This window comes from Hylobates moloch, unplaced genomic scaffold (assembly GCF_009828535.3).
Source record: "Hylobates moloch isolate HMO894 unplaced genomic scaffold, HMol_V3 SCAFFOLD_2, whole genome shotgun sequence".
Taxonomy (NCBI): domain Eukaryota; kingdom Metazoa; phylum Chordata; class Mammalia; order Primates; family Hylobatidae; genus Hylobates; species Hylobates moloch.
The window spans coordinates 29,052,728-29,075,313 of NW_026652277.1; the positions used below are offsets into that span (position 1 = coordinate 29,052,728).

General features: G+C 38.4%; 1 protein-coding gene across 1 annotated transcript in view; it reads left to right on the plus strand.

The window, feature by feature from the left end:
• The first annotated feature begins 334 nt into the window (after nt 1–334).
• Nucleotides 335–22,586, plus strand: part of TACR3 (tachykinin receptor 3) — a 114,903-nt gene continuing 92,651 nt past the window's right edge. Inside the window, exon 1 of the mRNA XM_032174803.1 lies at nt 335–1,192. Coding sequence (XP_032030694.1) covers nt 645–1,192 — 548 coding nt within the window. The 5' untranslated portion in view covers nt 335–644. The remainder of the gene's footprint in view (nt 1,193–22,586) is intronic.

Consider the following 22,586-nt stretch of genomic DNA (forward strand, 5'->3'; position numbering starts at 1 on the left):
TGCCTCATGGGTGAATGGTTAATTTGTGCAGGAAGGAACAGCCCCCAATATATGTTTGAGAACAGGGACCTCAGCAAAATATCCTGAAGTTAAAAGGAGGCAAACAATCTTGGAAAGATTTTAATTACAGCTGAGGGAGTGCAGCCCTCCCTTGCGCGGGTCAGCTTGCCAAGCTCCAGCTGCTTGTAGTGAATGAATGAAATGCGAAGGGCGGGATGGAGGGAGGGAGTGCAATCACAGCCAGCGAAGGGGATAGTCAGCTCCGCGGCCCCTGCAACGTCACCGAAGCGTGGGGCTCCATGAGTATAAAGCGCGCCTGCAGCGCAGGATGCTCAGTTCTCCAGGCTGTGCCGAGCAGCTGGCGCCCTCCCTAGGTGTGATGTGACGCGATAACACTTAATCTCGGGAGGATCTCATTCTTTCTGCCTGCCAGAGCCGCAAGCTCCTCTGCGAAAGTGCGGCTGTTGCCCCTTAGCCCCAGCTGCATCCCCTAACCAGCAGGGATTGCAGTATCTTTCAGCTTCCAGTCTTATCTGAAGACCCCGGCACCAAAGTGACCAGGAGGCAGAGAAGAACTTCAGAGGAGTCTCGTCTTGGGCTGCCCGTGGGTGAGTGGGAAGGTCCGGGACTGCAGACCGGTGGCGATGGCCACTCTCCCAGCAGCAGAAACCTGGATAGACGGCGGTGGAGGCGTGGGTGCAGACGCCGTCAACCTGACCGCCTCGCTAGCTGCCGGGGCGGCCACGGGGTCAGTTGAGACTGGGTGGCTGCAACTGCTGGACCAAGCTGGCAACCTCTCCTCCTCCCCCTCCGCGCTGGGACTGCCTGTGGCTTCCCCCACGCCCTCCCAGCCCCGGGCCAACCTCACCAACCAGTTCGTGCAGCCGTCCTGGCGCATCGCGCTCTGGTCCCTGGCGTATGGTGTGGTGGTGGCAGTGGCAGTTTTTGGAAATCTCATTGTCATCTGGATCATCCTGGCCCACAAGCGCATGAGGACTGTCACCAACTACTTCCTTGTGAACCTGGCTTTCTCCGATGCCTCCATGGCCGCCTTCAACACGTTGGTCAATTTCATCTACGCGCTTCATAGCGAGTGGTACTTTGGCGCCAACTACTGCCGCTTCCAGAACTTCTTTCCTATCACAGCTGTGTTCGCCAGCATCTACTCCATGACGGCCATTGCGGTGGACAGGTGAGGAGAGGACGGACAGAGAGGAAAGAGGGAGAAGGGAAAGAAAAGAGCTGGGCGGTGGGATAAGATTACAAAGAAAATAGTAACGTAACGGGGTCTATAAGAGTAAAGAGACAGAATTTTTGCTGAAAGGAGGACACTAACCCATTTGTAGCCCTCGAGTGGCTGAACAAATTTCAGGTTCAGTGGCCTCCAACACTCAAGCCCTTAATCATTGAGCCTTATTAAGGATATTTAGAGGGACTGAAGAAGGTGAATGAGGGACAGGTGAAAATGCCATTCCAAGTAGGGCAAACTTAGCTAGAAACGTTTAAGTACTAGCAAACTTTCTCAAATGACTTTTGAACAAAATTTATGTCATCTGTAAAGTGCACTTTTTGGCCTTCCTTCTCTCTATCAGTCACTATTCTGGCAGAGAAATGGTAAATGAGTCGCCCCTCCACCCTTCCCTCTTCTGTCTGTTCCTCATCCTCATCCTTCCCTATTCCATAGTCTTGCCCCAAGGCCAACACTGGTTTGGTCTCCTAGTCACCGAGAACTAGCAAAGGCCACACAAACTCTCCAAAAAACTACTGTAAACTAGCAGTTTCCACCGCATCTCAGATATGATTTAATTTCCAGTAATCTGCAGAGGCTATGAACTGAGTAAACCCTGTGTCTGCAAGTGTGTAACCGAATTTTTAAAAACTCTATGTGCATTTGCCTTCTCATTTTCAACATTATGAAGTATAGGTATTTGTGGAAATACAATGGTGAAACCCTACCTGTTATTGAAGGCTGGCTTTACTTTAATTCAACTTTGTGATGAAAACCAATAGCAGCTGATTTCAGTCTCAGCTTTGTGAAAGGCAGTTGCATGGGGGATACATGAGGGTGATTTCACTTTAACTTGAAGTCTCAATGTTCTTATTCATGCAAAGATTATTTTTAAACATTAACAAACCTACATCAAAATAAAATGGAGATAAATATTAATTCTTATGACATTTCAGTTGCCATTATAATAAAAAAAAAAAGAAAAAAACAGGTTGTTTCCATAAGTTCATCCTCTGTGTTTACTATTTTGAAATACTGAGCACTGAGGTATTAGTAACATGTATCTCTAGAAAATATTTTCATGTGCCAGGCCCAAAGGATTAAAGGAGCAGAGGTTAGTAGCCACTAACTAGAATAAATAAACACAAAATCACACTTTTTAAAAAGCCTCTAAAATTGTCAATCTTCCCTTTCTCCTTTATCTCTGATTATCCACACATATGCACCCCTTCATTTCTACTATGTATACGAGTACAAAGAATGAAAAAAAATCAGACTCCAGTTGGGAAATAAGTGAAATTGCCTCTAATCTTACTACACCAAGATAGAAGTTAAGTTTTCCTTTTGTTTGAGCAGCTTCCTTGCTTGTTTTGCATTGTTGTTTTTTTTCTTTTTATTTCTTATATGTTTTTGATGTTTTGATTAGGGGAAGAGGTATTAGCATATAATGTTATAAAATTCTTACAATCTTCTTGAAAGGTTAATGATGCAATATGAACTTTGAAGAAAATTTTAGTGCATATGAAATCTGTATTTCAATTTGAAGGGGGAAAAAAAAAGGTTGTATTTTTCTCTTTCCAAATTCTTCCTGCCAACATTTATGAGATTGTCTTGGAGTTATTTTAAATAATCATTTAGTGCTATCTTAGTACAGTCATTGGTTTGAATTAATGAATACTATTAATCTTTACCATTTATGTAAAACATCAATCATTAAAACTATTAACAGATTTAGAGTATACAATATGCTATAAAATCTGAAGCATACTCAGTTCGAGTACTGAAAATCTCTTTTAAAACTATTATTTAAAAGAATGTTCTTATTTGAGCAGTTGATAAAAAATACAGAAATAGAGAAAAGCTTGTTTAAAATAGTCTTTAGAATCAAAAAGTATACAAAATACAACAATTACTAAAACTCTCAATAGTTTACCAATCCAATAGTTTACCAATCTTTCTGCATTGGTGTCTTATCAAACATGAACTGTAAAAACTGACCCTGTGCTGTTTTCAGTCATTTTATAGGTTAAAGAAAACCCTTCTGAGGTTGACACCTGAATAACATGGTATTTTCAATCATTTTATAGGATATATTTTATAAGTTAAAGAAAACCTTTCTGAGGTTGACACTGAATCATGGTGCCTTCTGCATGGACTTAATGACTCATTTAGCTAAGAATATAGTAAACAGTATATATTTCCCAATTTAGACTACAATTGAAGTGTGAAAACGTCAATTATTTAATTTTGAGTGTTTTCTATCCCCACTTAATATAAACTGAATTATACCAACCTAAAATGGAAAATATATTCAATTCACTTTGTTCCTCTGCCTAAAATCAAAAGACCCGTGATCTTGAAAATAATTGCAACTTTGACTTGGGCACATATGGCTTTTGTTCAGCTGTAGCAAAATGGTTGCAGCCTCTTATGACTCTGAGAAATGACCGATATTCCCCCAATGAACGCCTGTATCTTACAAATGGAGAACCTTAAGCTAATGGTCACACAATTGTTATAATAAAAGGCATTGAGTTTTCCTCGAAGTGTTCAGCACTCATTTTGTACTGGAAAAAATACTTTCTATTTTCATGATTTAAATAATATTAGTAAGTTTACTAGATTTGACTGTGAGATCACCAGTTCTGGTCTTATTCTGAAGCACATTAACTTCTGATTTGCTACAAAGTCCTGCGAAACTGTTTTCTAATTTGCCAGGAATCCATCTTCTAGTTCTACACATTTCCTTCTTGCCTAGAAGTCTACTTTGCCACTACCAGTACCTGTCTCCTCACCCCTATACCTCCAACACACACACACACACACACACACACTCACTCACTCACAAAATGAAATTATTTGTCAGTGAAGAGTTGCTTTTCTCTCCACCATCCTTCCCCAATTTGCCATTTTGAAAAATAACATGTAAATATAACACTTGCCTCAAAGATGATAAGCTTTTCCAAGATTATGCAGTAGAGCCAAGATTCAAATCACTGTGGTTTGCTCCAGAGCCAGTGATTGTCTTTACCTCTACACTACTATGACACCTAACAAGTTGTGATGACTGCAGGGTTTGATTAGACAAAGTCATTACCTTTAAACAAATTAGAACTTAGTACTTGTTTAAACTGTATATCTTACATGTATATATAACCTATCTTACATATATATATATATATATCCGATATTTTACTTGAGAAAGTAGAAGGTAGAAAATTACTAATAGAACAGTTATTACAATACTAATATTTTGATTTCCATTCATTTACGGCATATAGGACTTGATGTATGGTCATATTAGAAAATAGTTACATATTTTCTTTCATTTTCTAAGCACATGCTTTCAGAATAGGTTAGAAATTATAGGAAGTTTTATTATGACATATAGTAAATGAAAATTTCAGGGCATATGATCCAGTATTGATCTGAGTATTTAATTAAATATTTTTTTTAAACCACATACACTGTTTCTTGTAAACCTTAAGGGAGTGTGTTAGTCTGTTCTCACATTGCTATAAAGATATACCTGAGAGTGGGAAACTGATAAAAGAGGTTTAATTGGCCCATGGTTTCCCAGGCTATACAGGAAGCATAGTGGCTTCTGCTTCTGGGGAGGCCTCAGGAAACTTACAATCATGGCAGAAGACAAACCAGGAGCAGTAGTCTTACATGGCAAGCAGGAACAGGACCAAGAGTGAGAGGGGGAATGTGCAACACACATCTGAACAACCAGATATCACAAGAACTCTATCAGCAGACAGAACCAAGAGCATGGTGCTTCACCATTCATGAAGGATCCACCCCATGATCCAATCACCTCCCTCCAGGCCCCACTTCCAACACTGGGGATTACAATTTACATGATATTTGGGTGGAGACACAGATCCAAACTGTATCAAGGAGTAATTACTGTTTTATCTAATTGTTCAAAAGCTTTAAGAAAGATAGCAAAAAAGTTGTTCTCTAAATCCAGTGGCATACCTTCCATGAATAATTATTAAAAGGAGTGTTCAACAAAACTGTATAAGAATAGTAAGGGCCAAGTAGATAAAAATTGGTCTTCTATGCTACCCATTGTTGTTTTTAATTTATTTAGTAATCTTCTATTTCACTTTTTCATAAACCTAATTTATGCAAGGTACTCAAAGATCCTCTAGGAAGAGCTTTTGAAAATTATTCTGAACAAAAAAAAATATACAGTCATGAGAAATACTAAGGCCTTAATCTAGTAACAGATTATCTAAATGTATCACGGTAAATTTTGCATCATTATCAACATTATAGATATAAACTCTTTGCTAAATTTTTTTCTTTTTTTATTATTATACTTTAAGATTTAGGGTACATGTGCACAATGTGCAGGTTTGTTACATATGTATCCATGTGCCATGTTGGTGTGCTGCACCCATTAACTTGTCATTTACATTAGGTATATCTCCTAATGCTGTCCCTCCCCCTGCCCCCCACCCCACAACAGTCCCTGGAGTGTGATGTTCCCCTTCCTGTGTCCATCTGTTCTCATTGTTCAATTACCACCTATGAGTGAGAACATGTGGTGTTTGGTTTTTTGTCCTTGTGATAGTTTATTGAGAATGATGGTTTCCAGTTTCATCCATGTCCCTACAAAGGACATGAACTCATCATTTTTTATGGCTACATAGTATTCCATGGTGTATATGTGCCACATTTTCTTAATCCAGTCTATCGTTGTTGGACATTTGGGTTAGTTCCAAGTCTTTGCTATTGTGAATAGTGCTGCAATAAACATACATGTGCATGTGTCTTTATAGCAGCATGATTTATAGTCCTTTGGTTATATACCCAGTAATGGGATGGCTGGGTCAAATGGTATTTCTAGTTCTAGATCCCTGAGGAATCGCCCCACTGACTTCCACAATGGTTGAACTAGTTTACAGTCCCACCAACAGTGTAAAAGTGTTCCTCTTTCTCCACATCCTCTCCAGCACCTCTTGTTTCCTGACTTTTTAATGATGGCCATTCTAACTGGTGTGAGATGGTATCTCATTGTGGCTTTGATTTGCATTTCTCTGATGGCCAGTGATGATGAGCATTTTTTCATGAGTTTTTTGGCTGCATAAATGTCTTCTTTTGAGAAGTGTCTGTTCATGTCCTTTGCCCACTTTTTGATGGGGTTGTTTGTTTTTTTCTTGTAAATTTGTTGGAGTTCATTGTAGATTCTGGATATTAGCCCTTTGTCAGATGAGTAGGTTGCAAAAATTTTCTCCCATTCTGTAGGTTGCCTGTTCACTCCGATGGTAGTTTCTTTTGCTGTGCAGAAGCTCTTTAGTTTAATTAGATCCCATTTGTCAATTTTGGCTTTTGTTGCCATTGCTTATGGTGTTTTAGACATGAAGTCTTTGCCCATGCCTATGTCCTGAATGGTATTGCCTAGGTTTTCTTCTAGGGTTTTTATGGTTTTAGGTCTAACATGTAAGTCTTTAATCCATCTTGAATTAATTTTTGTATAAGGTGTAAGGAAGGGATCCAGTTCCAGCTTTCTACATATGGCTAGCCAGTTTTCCCAGCACCATTTATTAAATAGGGAATCCTTTCCCCATTTCTTGTTTTTGTCAGGTTTGTCAAACATCAGATAGTTGTAGATATGTGGCATTATTTCTGAGGGCTCTGTTCTGATCCATTGGTCTATGTCTCTGTTGTGGTACCAGTACCATGCTGTTTTGGTTACTGTAGCCTTGTAGTATAGTTTGAAGTCAGGTAGCATGATGCCTCCAGCTTTGTACTTTTGGCTTAGGATTGACTTGGCAATGCGGGCTCTTTTTTGGTTCCATATGAACTTTAAAGTAGTTTTCTCCAATTCTGTGAAGAAAGTCATTGGTAGCTTGATGGGGATGGCACTGAATCTATAAATTACCTTGGGCAGTATGGCCATTTTGACGATATTGATTCTTCCAACCCATGAGCATGGAATGTTCTTCCATTTGTTTGTATCCTCTTTTATTTCATTGAGCAGTGGTTTGTAGTTCTCCTTGAAGAGGTCCTTCACATCCCTTGTAAGTTGGATTCCTAGGTATTTTATTCTCTTTGAAGCAATTGTGAATGGGAGTTCACTCATTATTTGGCTCTCTGTTTGTCTGTGATTGGTGTATAAGAATGCTTATGATTTTTGTACATTGATTTTGTATCCTGAGACTTTGCTGAAGTTGCTTATCAGCTTAAGGAGATTTTGGGCTGAGACAATGGGGTTTTCTAGATATACAATCATATCGTCTGCAAACAGGGACAATTTGACTTCCTCTTTTCCTAACTGAATACCCTTTATTTCCTTCTCCTGCCTGATTGCCCTGGCCAGAACTTCCAACACTATGTTGAATAGGAGTGGTGAGAGAGGGCATCCCTGTCTTGTGCCAGTTTTCAAAGGGAATGCTTCCAGTTTTTGCTCATTCAGTATGATATTGGCTGTGGGTTTGTCATAGATAGCTCTTATGATTTTGAGATACGTCCCATCAATACCTAATTTATTGAGAGTTTTTAGAATGAAGGGTTGTTGAATTTTGTCAAAGGCCTTTTCTGCATCTATTGAGATAATCATGTGGTTTTTGTCTTTGGTTCTGTTTATATGCTGGATTACATTTATTGATTTGCGTATGTTGAACCAGCCTTGCATCCATTCTCTTTTTTTGTTGTGTCTCTGCAAGGCTTTCGTATCAGGATGACGCTGGCCTCATAAAATGAGTTAAGAGAGCATTTCCTCTTTTTCTACTGGTTGGAATAATTTCAGAAGGAATGGTACCAGCTCCTCCTTGTAGCTCTGGTAGAATTTGGCTGTGAATCCGTCTGGTCCTGGGCTTTTTTTGGTTGGTAGGCTATTAATTATTGCCTCAATTTCAGAGCCTGTTATTGGTATATTCAGGGATTCAACTTCCTCATGGTTTAGTTTTGGGAGGTTGTATGTGTCCAGTAATTTATCCATTTCTTCTAGATTTTCTAGTTTATTTGCGTAGAGGTGTTTATAGTGTTCTCTGATGGTAGATTGCATTTCCATGGGATCAGTGGTGATATCCCCTTTGTCATTTTTTATTGCATCTATTTGATTCCTCTCTCTTTTCTTCTTTATTAGTCTTGCTAGTGGTCTATCAATTTTGCTGATCTTTTCAAAAAAACCAGCTCCTGGATCCATTGATTTTCTGAAGGGTTTTTTGTGTCTCTAACTCCTTCAATTCTGCTCTGATCTTAGTTTTTTCTTGCCTTCTGCTAGCTTTTGAATGTGTTTGCTCTTCCTTCTCTAGTTCTTTTAATTGTGATGTTAGGGTGTCAATTTTAGATCTTTCCTGCTTTCTCTTGTGGGCATATAGTGCTATAAATTTCCCTCTACACGCTGCTTTAAATGTGTCCCAGAGATTCTGGTGTGTTGTGTCTTTGTTCTCATCTTTCTTTCTGACTTCATTTTGTTATGTACCCAGTAGTCATTCAGGAGCAGGTTGTTCAGTTTCCATGTAATTGAGCAGTTTTGAGTGAGTTTCTTAATCCTGAGTTCTAGTTTGTTTGTACTGTGGTCTGAGAGACAGTTTGCTATAATTTCTGTTCTTTTGTATTTGCTGAGGAGTGCTTTACTTCCAACTATGTGGTCAGTTTTGGAATAAGTGCAACGTGGTGCTGAGAAGAATGTATATTCTTTTGATTTTGGGTGGAGAGTTCTGTAGATGTCTATTAGGTCTGCTTGGTGCAGAGCTGAGTTCAATTCCTGGATATCCTAGTTAACTTTCTGTCTTGTTGATCCGTCTAATGTTGACAGTGGGGTGTTAAAGTCTCCCATTATTATTGTGTGGGAGTCAAAGTCTCTGTAGGTCTCTAAGAACTTGCTTTATGAATCTGGGTGCTCCTGTATTGGGTGCATATTTATTTAGGATAGTTAGCTCTTCTTGTTGAATTGATCCTTTTACCATTATGTAATGGCCTTCTTTGTCTCTTTTGATCTTTGTTGGTTTAAAGTCTGCTTTGTCAGAGACTAGGATTGCAACCCCTGCCTTTTTTTTTTGTTTTCCGTTTGCTTGGTAGATCTTCCTCCATCCCTTTATTTTGAGCCTATGTGTGTCTCTGCACATGAGATGGGTCTCCTGAATACAGCACATTGATGGTTCTTGACTCTTTATCCAATTTGCCAGTCTGTGTCTTTTAATTAGAGCATTTAGCCTATTTACATTTAAGGTTAATATTGTTATGTGTGAATTTGATCCTGTCGTTATGATGTTAGCTGGTTATTTTGCTCGTTAGTTGATGCAGTTTCTTCCTGGCATCGATGGCCTTTACAATTTGGCATGTTTTTGCCATGGCTGGTACTGGTTGTTCCTTTCTATTTTTAGTGCTTCCTTCAGGAGCTCTTGTAGGGCAGGCCCAGTGGTGACAAAATCTCTCAGAATTTGCTTGTCTGTAAAGGATTTTATTTCTCCTTCACTTATGAAGCTTAGTTTGGCTGGTTATGAAATTCTGGGTTGAAAATTCTTTTCTTTAAGAATGTTGAATATTGGCCCCCACTCTCTTCTGGCTTGCAGAGTTTCTGCCGAGAGATCCACTATTAGTCTGATGGGCTTCCCTTTGTGGGTAACCCAACCTTTCTCTCTGGCTGCCCTTAACAATTTTTCCTTCATTTCAACTTTGGTGAATCTGACAATTATGTGTCTTGGAGTTGCTCTTCTCGAGGGGTATCTTTGTGGCATTCTCTGTATTTCCTGAATTTGAATGTTGGCCTGCCTTGGTAGGTTGGGGAAGTTCTCCTGGATAATATGCTGCAGAGTATTTTCCAATTTGGTTCCATTCCCCCCCTGCCACCCCCGTCATTTGCAGGTATGCCAATCAGACGTAGATTTGGTCTTTTCACATAGTCCCGTATTTCTTAGAGGCTTTGTTCATTTCTTTTTATTCTTTTTTCTCTAAACTTCTCTTCTCGCTTCATTTCATTAATTTGATCTTCAATCACTGATACCCTTTCTTCCAGTTAATTGAATCGGCTGCTGAAGCTTGTGCATTCGTCATGTAGTTCTCGTGCTGTGGTTTTCAGCTCCATCAGGTCATTTAAGGACTTCTCTACACTGGTTATTCTAGTTAGCCATTCGTCTAATCTTTTTTCAAGGTTTTTAGCTTATTTGCAATGGGTTCAAACTTCCTCCTTTAGCTCAGAGAAGTTTGATGGTCTGAAGCCTTCTTCTCTCAACTTGTCATTCCCCGTCCAGCTTTGTTCCACTGCTGGCAAGGAGCTGCTTTCCTTTGGAAGGGGAGAGGTCCTCTGATTTTTAGAATTTTCAGGTTTTCTGCTCTTTTTTTTTCCAAATCTTTGTGGTTTTATCTACCTTTGCTCTTTGATGATGGTGACGTACAGATGTGGTTTCGGTGTGGATGTCCTTTCTGTTTGTTAGTTTTCCTTCTAACACTGAGGACCCTAAGCTGCAGGTCTGTTGGCATTTGCTGGAGGTCCACTCCAGACCTGTTTGCCAGGGTATCAGCAGTGGAGGCTGCAGAACAGCCTATATTGTTGAACAGCAAATGTTGCTGCCTGATCGTTCCTCTGGAAGCTTCGTCTCAGAGGGGTACCCGGCTGTTTGAGATGTCGGTCTGCCCCTACTGGGGGGTTGCCTCCTATTTAGGCTACTCAGGGGTCAAGGACCCACTTAAGGAGGCAGTCTGTCCGTGCTCAGATCTCAAACTTCCTGCTGGGAGAACCACTACTCTCTTCAAAGCTGTCAGACAGGGACATTTAAGTCTGTAGAGGATTCTGCTGCCTTTTGTTCGGCTATGCCCTGCCCCCAGAGGTGGAGTCTACAGAGGCAGGCAGGCCTCCTTGAGCTGCGATGGGCTCCACCCAGTTGGAGCTTCCAGGCAGCTTTGTTTACCTACTCAAGCCTCAGCAATGGCAGGTGCCCCTCCCCCAGCCTCACTGCCTCCTTGCAGCTCGATCTCAGACTGCTGTGCTAGCAATGAGCGAGGCTCCTTGCATAGGACCCTCTGAGCCGGGCGTGGGATATAATCTCCTGTTGTGCCGTTTGCTAAGACTATTGGAAAAGTGCAGTATTAGGGTGGGAGTGACCCGATTTTCCATGTGCCATCTGTCACAGCTTCCCTTGGCTAGGAAAGGGAATTCCCTGACCCCTTGTGCTTCCCGGGTGAGGTGATGCCTCGCCCTGCTTTGGCTCTCACTCGGTGGGCTGCACCCACTGTCCTGCACCCACTGTCTGACAAACCCCAGTGAGATGAACCCAGTACCTCTGTTGGAAATGCAGAAATCACCCATCTTCTGCGTCGCTCACACTGGGAGCTGTAGACTGGAGCTGTTCTTATTTGGCCATCTGGGAACCATGTCTAATTGATTTTCTTCTGGATTATAGACACATAAGAATCTATACAATGAACAGACAAATATAAATGAATAAAAAATTAAGATTGGAGAAAAAATACATCAATATAAAACAAGACCAGGTTGTTATATATATGAAGTCATGCCAAAGTAAATTTGTAAAGTAGACATTGGGGTCAAACAGTCTTAATTTCTTATAAAAGTTAAACTTCAAATATGTCTCTGAGTCTCTTGATAATTATACAAAAAAAGGAGATCAAATTAGTAATATGGTTTACACTCTCTGTAAAGACAGTACATACACATTCCTTAAGTGCTAAAGAATTTCTGATACTTGAGTTTCAAGGAATTATTTCTATGAGTAAAAAGAAGAAAATGTCCTCGAGCACACTGTCATAAATGCAAAAGCAGGTTTCCTGTGGATTTTTATTTAGCATTCCACCAAGTGGGCCAAAGGCATGGCACCAGAGCAGAGCTCAGTGAATGACATTTTCAGGTACTAAACATGTATCTGAGCAAAGTTTTCAGATGGTCTGGTTTGATACAAAGATAAAACTGCAAGAAAGGATAAAGCATATTTTCTACTGAAGTATCTTTTTTTCTCATTTGAACTTTGGATATAGCTTGGGAAGCAGATAACTCAAAGTTGTAATATATGGCAAAAACTCTTGGAATCAATTTTATCCCAGTCCCCAGTTGCTGATCCTGATTCATCATCCTTCCCAGTCTTATACTTAAACATATTTTTTCTTATTCATTGTAAGAGCCACACATTCAGTGAAGAAACAAAAGTATATAAGTATTAGAAAGTTAAATTTAACTTTTACCCATTGTTATCCTACCCCCTAAATATCACCAACCTATGACCATCACATCCACATTGCAATGCTCCCCCTGGTTTTTTATTATATATACTTTCTTTCTCTCTCTATGTACTCATGTACAGTACATTATATACATGCATATATATATATCTGTGTATATATGTGTGTATGTATATATATCTGTGTATAATGTGTGCATATATATATACAGATATATTTTCTTTATTAAAACAATATAACATGTCATATATATTAACATGCTGTTATGAAACATTTATTTGACAAATTATAGATCTTAGACATACTTTAGCATCAGGATATAGAGATTTGTTTTATTCTATAAAATTTAGTTCGATTTTTTAATAGATACTTCATGTATTTGGCTTAAAACTCAAAGAAGCAAATAATTCACAAACATAAAATTCCATTGGTAACCCTTCTTTGATGTGTGGTCATGTATACTCAATTACCTCCTTGACATTTCTACTTGGATGTCTGAAAGGCCCTTTAAATTCCACAAAACCCATCATCTTACCTCCAGATATTTTCCTCTTTGTGTTTCAATAAAAAGTGCAAGCATTCATCCGCTTGTTCAAATAACTCACCCATCTATTACATTTTTTCTGCCTTTACTCTCACTTCCCTACTCCAAGCCACCCTCATATCCTTTCTGATCTACTAAAATAGCCTAATTGGTCTCCCCACATCCAGGCTTAACCTACCCTAATGTGTTCATATTGTAACACAAAATTATGTTTTCAAAACATAAATGAGAAAATATTTTCCACACCCCTATTTAGAATCCTACAATGTTTCCATTGCACTTATGAGAAGAATAATATTCTTAATCCAGTACAATTTCATTAGATAATTCAACTGGCCTAATCTCTGTTTCAACCACTCAGATCCTCTTTCAAGTTCATAAATGTATGATCCTATCTTTTTGCCATAAACTCTTTGAATACACAGTTTTCCTTCTTCCTCAAATTCTCTTCTTCCAATTCCTGGTTAGCTAAATGTACTCCTCTTTTAGATAACAGTTCAAGTGTCACTTTTACAGAGACACCTTCCATGATCCTCCCAATATAAATTAGCTGTTTCCTTATAGATTCCCATAGCACATGACAATCATAACATTTTCATATTTATGTTTATTTATGAGATATAAATTTTATGTTTCTGTTTAAGACTAGTTGATTGATAATTTGCTCTAAGAGACTTGTAAGTACCATAAAGGCAGGCTGAATGTTCTTAGTCCTCTTTGCATTCTTATGTCTGTCATCCTGATTTGAACATAGTAGGGATGCACTCTGGATTGATGAATAAATGAATTATAAAAGTAAATAAATGAATGAAAAGGCAATGAAATACCACTTTTTATGTAACAAAAATGATAAGAGATTGGTAAGCATGCAATGAAACAGGCATTTTTACACATATTTTTTATGAAATTGCAATTTTTACAGTCTAAAATTATCAATTAGTACTTTATATAGTTTATCCTAACATTTGGGTGTAAATTGGTAAAAATCTCTTAGGAGGGTAATTGTCAATTCATACATCCTTTGAGTCATTTATTCTACTCAGGATTTAATTTTTAAGAAATAATAATAGATTTTTAATAAAAACTCATATTTAAAGATAGTTTTCAAACCAAAATGCAAAGAACTGAAAACAACTAAAATTCCCAAAAAAAGAAAATGATCTAACAAATTATAGCACATCCAAAAATGAAATTTTATGTAGAAATAAAAAATTACATATTTGAATATAACCACAATTCTTCCAAGTCTCTGTGCCCTTGTGTATAAATATGGTAATGTTAACATGAATATTTAAATTTCTTTGATTCATAACTTTTACTTATAAACCATTTCTTGCTATAGTGTCCTAATTATTTCAGAGTCCCTAGTGAGGATAGACAGGGAGAGGATAGTGGTAAGAGTTTATCAGTAGTCTTCTTTAGCACTTGATATGGTTTGGCTCTGTTTCCCCACTCAAATCTCATTTTGAATTGTAACCCCCATAATCCCCATGTGTCAAGGAAGGAACCAGGTATGAGGTGATTGGATTACGGGGCTGGTTTCTCCCATGCTGTTCTTATGATAGTGAGTGGGTTCTCATGGGATCTGATGATTTTATAAAACAGTTTTCCCTGCTCTTGCTTGCTCTGTCTCACCTGCTGCCATGTAAGATGTGCCTGTTTCCTCTTCCGCCATGACTGTAAGTTTCCTGAGGTCTCCCTGGCCATGCAGAACTGTGAGTCAATTAAACCTTCTTTGTTTATAAATTACCCAGTCTTGGGTAGTATCTTTATAGCCTTGTGAAAACAAACTAATGCAGTAGTTCTACAGCAATGTCAACACTTCCATAAAGAGTATGACCATTTCACTGGAGTAGGATGCTATCTCCTTTTCCATATTGCTATTTTTAACACATTACATCCAAATCTGCAAGATTCACAAGTTACAAACTTTGCCCTCAGCATGGCATTTTTGTGAAGCTTATTTTATTCTAAATAGAATATGGAAGAATATCTCATCTCTACATTTTGCTAAATGTATTACCAATTTCCTTTCTTTTTTTTTTTTTTTTTTTTTTTCTGAAATAGAGACTCACTCTGTTGCCCAGGCTGGAGTGCAGTGGTGCAATCTTGGCTCACTGCAAGCTCCGCCTCCTGGGTTCACGCGGTTCTCCTTCCTCAGCCGCCCGCGTAGCTGGGACTACAGGCGCCTGCTACCACGCCCTGCTAAATTTTTTTTGTATTTTGTAGTAGAGATGGGGTTTCACTGTGTTAGCCAGGATGGTCTCGATCTCCTGACCTCATGATCCGCCCACCTCGGCCTCCCAATGTGCTGGGATTACAGGCTTGAGCCACCACGGCCGGCCGTGTATTACCAATTTCTTTTTTTTTTTTGAGATGGAGTCTTGCTCTGTCACCCAGGCTGGAGTGCAGTGGCGCCATCTCGGCTCACTGCAAGCTCCGACTCCTGGGTTCACGCCATTCTCCTGCCTCACCCTCTCTGAGCAGCTGGGACTACAGGCGCCCGCCACCACACCCGGCTAATTTTTTGTATTTTTTAGTAGAGACGGGGTTTCACCGTGGTCTCGATCTCCTGACTTCGTGGTCCGCCTGCCTCAGCCTCCCGAAGTGCTGGGATTAAAAGCACGAGCCACCACACCCGGCCTATTACCAATTTCTTAATACCCAAAGTTCTTTCATCTTGTACTTGCAGTTCTCTCTTCATAGGGTTCAGTTCTAAATCAAATGTCCAGCATGAGAAGTTGTGCATACCCTTTCTTCCCTATGCCTCATCACTCTGAGCATAAATCATTTTTATTGAGGTTTCCTCATTGGTATATTAAATAAATGCTGTAGAATAGACAACTGGGGTTTGCAGCTCCACCACTTCATTAGACACAGTCAGATTCTTAATCTAATTCTAGACCCAACAGGATTTTTAACACATGAGAAATTTTTAGACCATGGATTTAACAGTCCGATATAATTTTATATGTGCCATAAGGTGAATATGGATTGAATTTTCTCTGAATGTTGAGACTTTGGATAATTTTATATTCTTTTATAGTTATTTAATCATCCACAACAAAATGCTATTCTTTTACACAAAACAAAATAATGTTGAATAATTATTAAGTTCTGAGATGAGTGGTGGTGTGGTTGTACAATAGTGTAAATGTACTTATTGCCATTGAACTGTACACTTAAAATGGTTAAAATGGCAAATTTATGTTATATATATTTTACCACAATAAATTTTAAAAACAATTAATTAAAATGAACACTTTTAAAATATGATGACTCTGAGATACATGCAAAACAATTTGGACTCCAAAACAGGACAAATTGATTAAAATTTGTTTAAATGCTTTTGAGGTATATATTTTACAGCAACATTTTATTTTATTTTATTTTATTTTTATTATACTTTAAGTTTTAGAGTACATGTGCACAACGTGCAGGTTTGTTACATATGTAAACATGTGCCATGTTGGTGTGCTGCACCCATTAACTCATCATTTAGCATTAGGTATATCTCCTAATGCGATCCTTGCCCCTCCCCCCACCCCACAACAGGTCCCGGTGAGTGATGTTCCCCTTCCTGTGTCCATGTGTTCTCATTGTTCAATTCCCACCTATGAGTGAGAACATGTGATGTTTGGTTTTTTGTCCTTGTGATAGTTTGCTGAGAATGATGGTTTCCAGCTTCATCCATGTCCCTACAAGGGACATGAACTCATCATTTTTTATGGCTGCATAGTATTCCATGGTGTATCTGTGCCACATTTTCTTAATCCAGTCTATCATTGTTGGACATTTGGGTTGGTTCCAAGTCTTTGCTATTGTGAATAGTGCCACAATAAACGTACGTGTGCATCGTCTGCATGTGTCTTTATAGCAGCATGATTTATAGTCCTTTGGGTATATATCCAGTAATGGGATGGCTGGGTCAAATGGTATTTCTAGTTCTAGATCCCTGAGGAATCATCACACTGACTTCCACAATGGTTCAATGAGTTTACAGTCCCACCAACAGTGTAAAAGTGTTCCTATTTCTGCACATTCTCTCCAGCACCTGTTGTTTCCTGACTTTTTAATGATCACCATTCTAACTGGTGTGAGATGGTATCTCATTGTGATTTTGATTTGTATTTCTCTTATGGTCAGTGATGATGAGCATTTTTTCATGTGTCTTTTGGCTGCATAAATGTCTTCTTTTGAGAAGTGTCTGTTCATATCCTTCGCCCACTTGTTGATGGGGTTCTTTGTTTCTTTCTTGTAAATTTGTTTGAGTTCATTGTAGATTCTGGATATTAGCCCTTTGTCAGATGAGTAGGTTGCAAAAATTTTCTCCCATTCTGTAGGTTGCCTGTTCACTCCGATGGTAGTTTCTTTTGCTGTGCAGAAGCTCTTTAGTTTAATTAGATCCCATTTGTCAATTTTGGCTTTTGTTGCCATTGCTTATGGTGTTTTAGACATGAAGTCCTTGCCCATGCCTATGTCCTGAATGGTATTGCCTAGGTTTTCTTCTAGGGTTTTTATGGTTTTAGGTCTAACATGTAAGTCTTTAATCCATCTCGAATTAATTTTTGTATAAGGTGTAAGGAAGGGATCCAGTTTCAGCTTTCTACATATGGCTAGCCAGTTTTCCCAGCACCATTTATTAAATAGGGAATCCTTTTCCCATTGCTTGTTTTTGTCAAGTTTGTCAAAGATCAGATAGTTGTAGATATGCGGCATTATTTCTGAGGGCTCTGTTCTGTTCCATTGATCTATGTCTCTGTTTTGGTACCAGTACCATGCTGTTTTGGTTACTGTAGCCTTGTAGTATAGTTTGAAGTCAGGTAGCATGATGCCTCCAGCTTTGTTCTTTTGGCTTAGGATTGGCTTGGCAATGTGGGCTCTTTTTTGGTTCCATATGAAATTTAAAGCAGTTGTTCTCCAATTCTGTGAAGAAAGTCACTGGTAGCTTCATGGGGATGACATTGAATCTATAAATTACCTTGGGCAGTTTGGCCATTTTCACAATATTGATTCTTCCTACCCATGAGCATGGAATGTTCTTCCATTTGTTTGTATCCTCTTTTATTTCATTGAGCAGTGGTTTGTAGTTCTCCTTGAAGAGGTCCTTCACGTCCCTTGTAAGTTGGATTCCTAGGTATTTTATTCTCTTTGAAGCAATTGTGAATGGGAGTTCACTCATTATTTGGCTCTCTGTTTGTCTGTGATTGGTGTATAAGAATGCTTATGATTTTTGTACATTGATTTTGTATCCTGAGACTTTGCTGAAGTTTCTTATCAGCTTAAGGAGATTTGGGGCTGAAACAATGGGGTTTTCTAGATATACAATCATATCATCTGCAAACAGGGACAATTTGACTTCCTCTTTTCCTAATTGAATACCCTTTATTTCCTTCTCCTGCCTGATTGTCCTGGCCAGAACTTCCAACACTATGTTGAATAGGAGTGGTGAGAGAGGGCATCCCTGTCTTGTGCCAGTTTTCAAAGGGAATGCTTCCAGTTTTTGCCCATTCAGTATGATATTGACTGTGGGTTTGTCATAGACAGCTCTTATTATTTTGAGATACGTCCCATCAATACCTAATTTATTGAGAGTTTTTAGCATGAAGCGTTGTTGAATTTTGTCAAAGGCCTTTTCTGCATCTATTGAGATAATCATGTGGTTTTTGTCTTTGGTTCTGTTTATATGCTGGATTACATTTATTGATTTGCATATGTTGAACCAGACTTGCATCCCAAGGATGAAGCCCACTTGATCATGGTGTATAAGCTTTTTGATGTGCTGCTGGATTTGGTTTGCCAGTATTTTATTGAGGATTTTTGCATCAATGTTCATCCAGTATATTGGTCTGAAATTCTCTTTTTTGGTTGTGTCTTTGCCAAGCTTTGGTATCAGGATGATGCTGGCCTCATAAAATGTGTTAGGGAGGATTCCCTCTTTTTCTATCGATTGGAATAGTTTCAGAAGGAATGGTACCAGTTCCTCCTTGTACCTCTGGTAAAATTCAGCTGTGAATCCATCAGGTCCTGGACTCTTTTTGGTTGGTAAGCTATAGATTATTGCCACAATTTCAGAGCCTGTTATTGGTCTATTCAGAGATTCAACTTCGTCCTGGTTTAGTCTTGGGAGGGTGTATTTGTCAAGGGGTTTATCCATTTCTTCTAGATTTTCTAGTTTATTTGCATAGAGGTGGTTGTAGTATTCTCTGACGGTAGGTTGTAGTTCTGTGGGATCGGTGGTGATGTCCCCTTTATCATTTTTTATTGCGTCTATTTGATTCTTCTCTCTTTTCTTCTTTATTAGTCTTGCTAGTGGTCTATCCATTTTGTTGATCTTTTCAAAAAACCAACTCCTGGATTCATTAATTTTTTGAAGGGTTTTTTGTGTCTCTATTTCCTTCAGTTCTGCTCTGATCTTAGTTATTTCTTGCCTTCTGCTAGCTTTTGAATGTGTTTGCTCTTGCTTCTCTAGTTCTTTTAATTGTGATGTTAGGGTGTCAATTTTGGATCTTTCCTGCTTTCTCTTGTGGGTATTTAGTGCTATAAATTTCCCTCTACACACTGCTTTGAATGTGTCCCAGAGATTCTGGTATGTTGTGTCTTTGTCCTCGTTGGTTTCAAAGAACATCTTTATTTCTGCCTTCATTTCGTTATGTACCCAGTAGTCATTCAGGAGCAGGTTGTTCAGTTTCCATGTAGTTGAGCAGTTTTGAGTGAATTTCTTAATCCTGAGTTCTAGTTTGATTGCACTGTGGTCTGAGAGACAGTTTGTTATAATTTCTGTTCTGCCTGTTTTCAAGGCTAAAATGTTTCACTTCCTTTACCTATTAACTACTATGAGATAAGTCTATTGCACCTACCTGGGAGTTTCTTTCACTCTTATTTTTTCTAACTCCTCCACGTTTAAGCCACCGTCTGCCACTCCGTTTTCATCTAAAACCTCATTCTCTTATAAAAAATGAAATAAAATGAAATTGAATGGTGTTGTACACATTTGGAAAAGCAAATCTAGCTTACAGTCTAAATAGAATATCATGTATAGCTAATTATGTATAGTGTTTTGTGTTATCTCTATAAAGCATTGACTACTAGAAATATTATTTATAAGTGAATTTCAACCTAACACATACAGGCATACATCATTTTATCTCACTATGCTTTATTACACCTTGCAGATATTGTGCTTTTTACAAATTAAAGGTTTGTGGCAATCCTGCATCAAGCAAAACTATTGGTGCCATTTTGCTGAGAGCATGTGTCACTTCATGTTTTCGTGTCACATTTTGGCAATAGTCACAATATTTTTAACTTTTTATTATTGTTATATCTGTTCTGGTGACCTATGATCAGAGATCATTGATGTTACTCTGGTAATTGTTTTGGAGCTTCACGAACCATGCCCATGTAAGAAAGTGAAGTTCATCAGCAAATGTGTATGTTGTGACTGCTCCATCTGCTCCTGACTCTCTTCCTCTCCTTGAGACTCCCTATTTCCTAACGCATAACAATGTCGAAATTAAGCCAATTAATATCCATACAGTGTCCTCTAAGTGTTGAAATGAAAGAGTCACAATGTCACTCACTATTTGAGTGAGTTAAGCTAGAAATGATTAACCTTAGTGAGGAAGACATATCAAAACCCAACACAGGCTGAAAGCTAGGCCTCTTGCACCAAACAGCCAGGTTCTGAGTGGAAAGTAAGAGTTATTGATGGAAATTAAAAGTGCTACTCCAGTGAACACCGAATGGTAAGCAAACAAAACAGCCTTATTGCTGATATAAAGAGAGTTTAAGTGGTCTGGATACAAGATCAAACAAGCCACAACATTTCCTTAAGCCAAAGCCTAATACGTATCAAAGATCTAGCTCTTTTCAATGCTATAAAAGCTCAAAGATTTGAAGAAGCTGCAGAAGAAAACTTGTAGCCAGCAGAGTTTGGTTCCTGAGGTATAAGGAAAGAAGCCATCTCCATAACATAAAAGCGCAAGGCAAAGCAGCAAGTGTTGAAAAGCTTTAGCAAGTTATCTAAAGGACCTAGTTAAAATCATTGATGAGGTGGCTATGTTAAAGAACAGGTTTTCAATGTAGACAAAACAGTCTTACATTGTAAAAAGATGCCATCTAGGACTTTCATAGCTAGAGAGGAGAAGTCAATGCCTGACTTCAAATCTTCAAATGACAGGAAGACTCTGTTACTAAGGGTTAGTGCAGCTGGTGACTTGAAGTTAAGCCAGTGCTCATTTGTTATTCCAAAAATCCTAGGGCCCTTAAAATTCGTGCTGTCTATTCTGCTAGTTCTCTATAAAACGAACAACAAAGCATGGATGATGACACATTTGTTCATGGCATGGTTTAATGAATATTTAAAATCCATTGTTAAGACTCACTGTTCAGAAAAGAAGATTCCTTTCAAAATATCACTGCTCATTGGCAATGCACCTAGTAACCCAAGAGCTCTGATAGAGATATATGAGATTAATGTTTTTTCATGTCTGCCAACACCACATTCATTCTGCAGCCAGGGATCAAAGAGTAATTTAGACTTTCAAGTCTTATTATTTCAGAAATTTACTTTGTAAGGCAATAGCTGCCATAGTGATTCCTCTGATGGATCTGGGAAAAGTAAATTGAGAATCTTCTGGAAAAGATTCACCATTTTAGATAGCATTAAGAACATCATAGATGACTTTGAGGGGTTCAAAACTTCAGTGAAGGAAATAACTGCAGTTGTGGTGGAAATAGCAAAAGAACAAGCCTGAAGATGTGACAGAATTGCTGCAATCTCATAATAAAACTTTAATGTTGAGGAGCTGCTTCTTATGCATGAACAAAGAAAGTGGTTTATTTAAATTGAATCTACTTCTGGGCAAGATACTGTGAACATTGTTGAGATAATAATAAACAATATAGAATATTATATAAACTTAGCTGATAAAGAAGCAGCAGGGTTTGAGAGTATTGACTTCAACTTTGAAAGACATTCTACTGTGGGTAAAATGCTATCAAACAGCATTGCATGCTACAGTGAAATCTTTTGTGAGAAGAAGAGTTAATTGATGTGGTAACCTTCATTATTGTCTTATTTTTAAAAACCTTTGTGGGATACAGCAAAAGCAGGACTAAGAGGGAAGTTTATAACAACAAAGACCTACATCAAAAGATCAACACAAAGAAAAGATAACCAAAATTGACAAACCTTTAGCCAGACTAAGAAGAAAGGAGAGAAAATATAAATAAATAAAATCAGAGTTGAAAAATGAGATATTACAATTGATAGCTCAAAAATTTAAAGGATCATTAGAGAGTACTATTGTGCAACTATAAGCCAATAAATTGGAAAACCTAAAAGAAAAGGATAAATTCTTGAATACATACAACCTCCTAATATTGAACCATAAATAAATAGAAAACCTAAATAGGCCAATATTATGTAATGTATAGAGCCAGTAATAAAAAGTCTGCCATCAAAGAAGAGCCCAGGACTCGATGGTTTCAATGCTTAATTCTACCAAACATTTAAAGAAAAGCTAACACCAATCCTACTCATACTATTCAAAAAATATTAGGAAGAGGGAATACTTTCAAACTCATTCTCTAGGGCCAGCATTACCCTGATACCAAAACCAGGCAGAGACACTACAACAAGAAAAAAAATTAAAA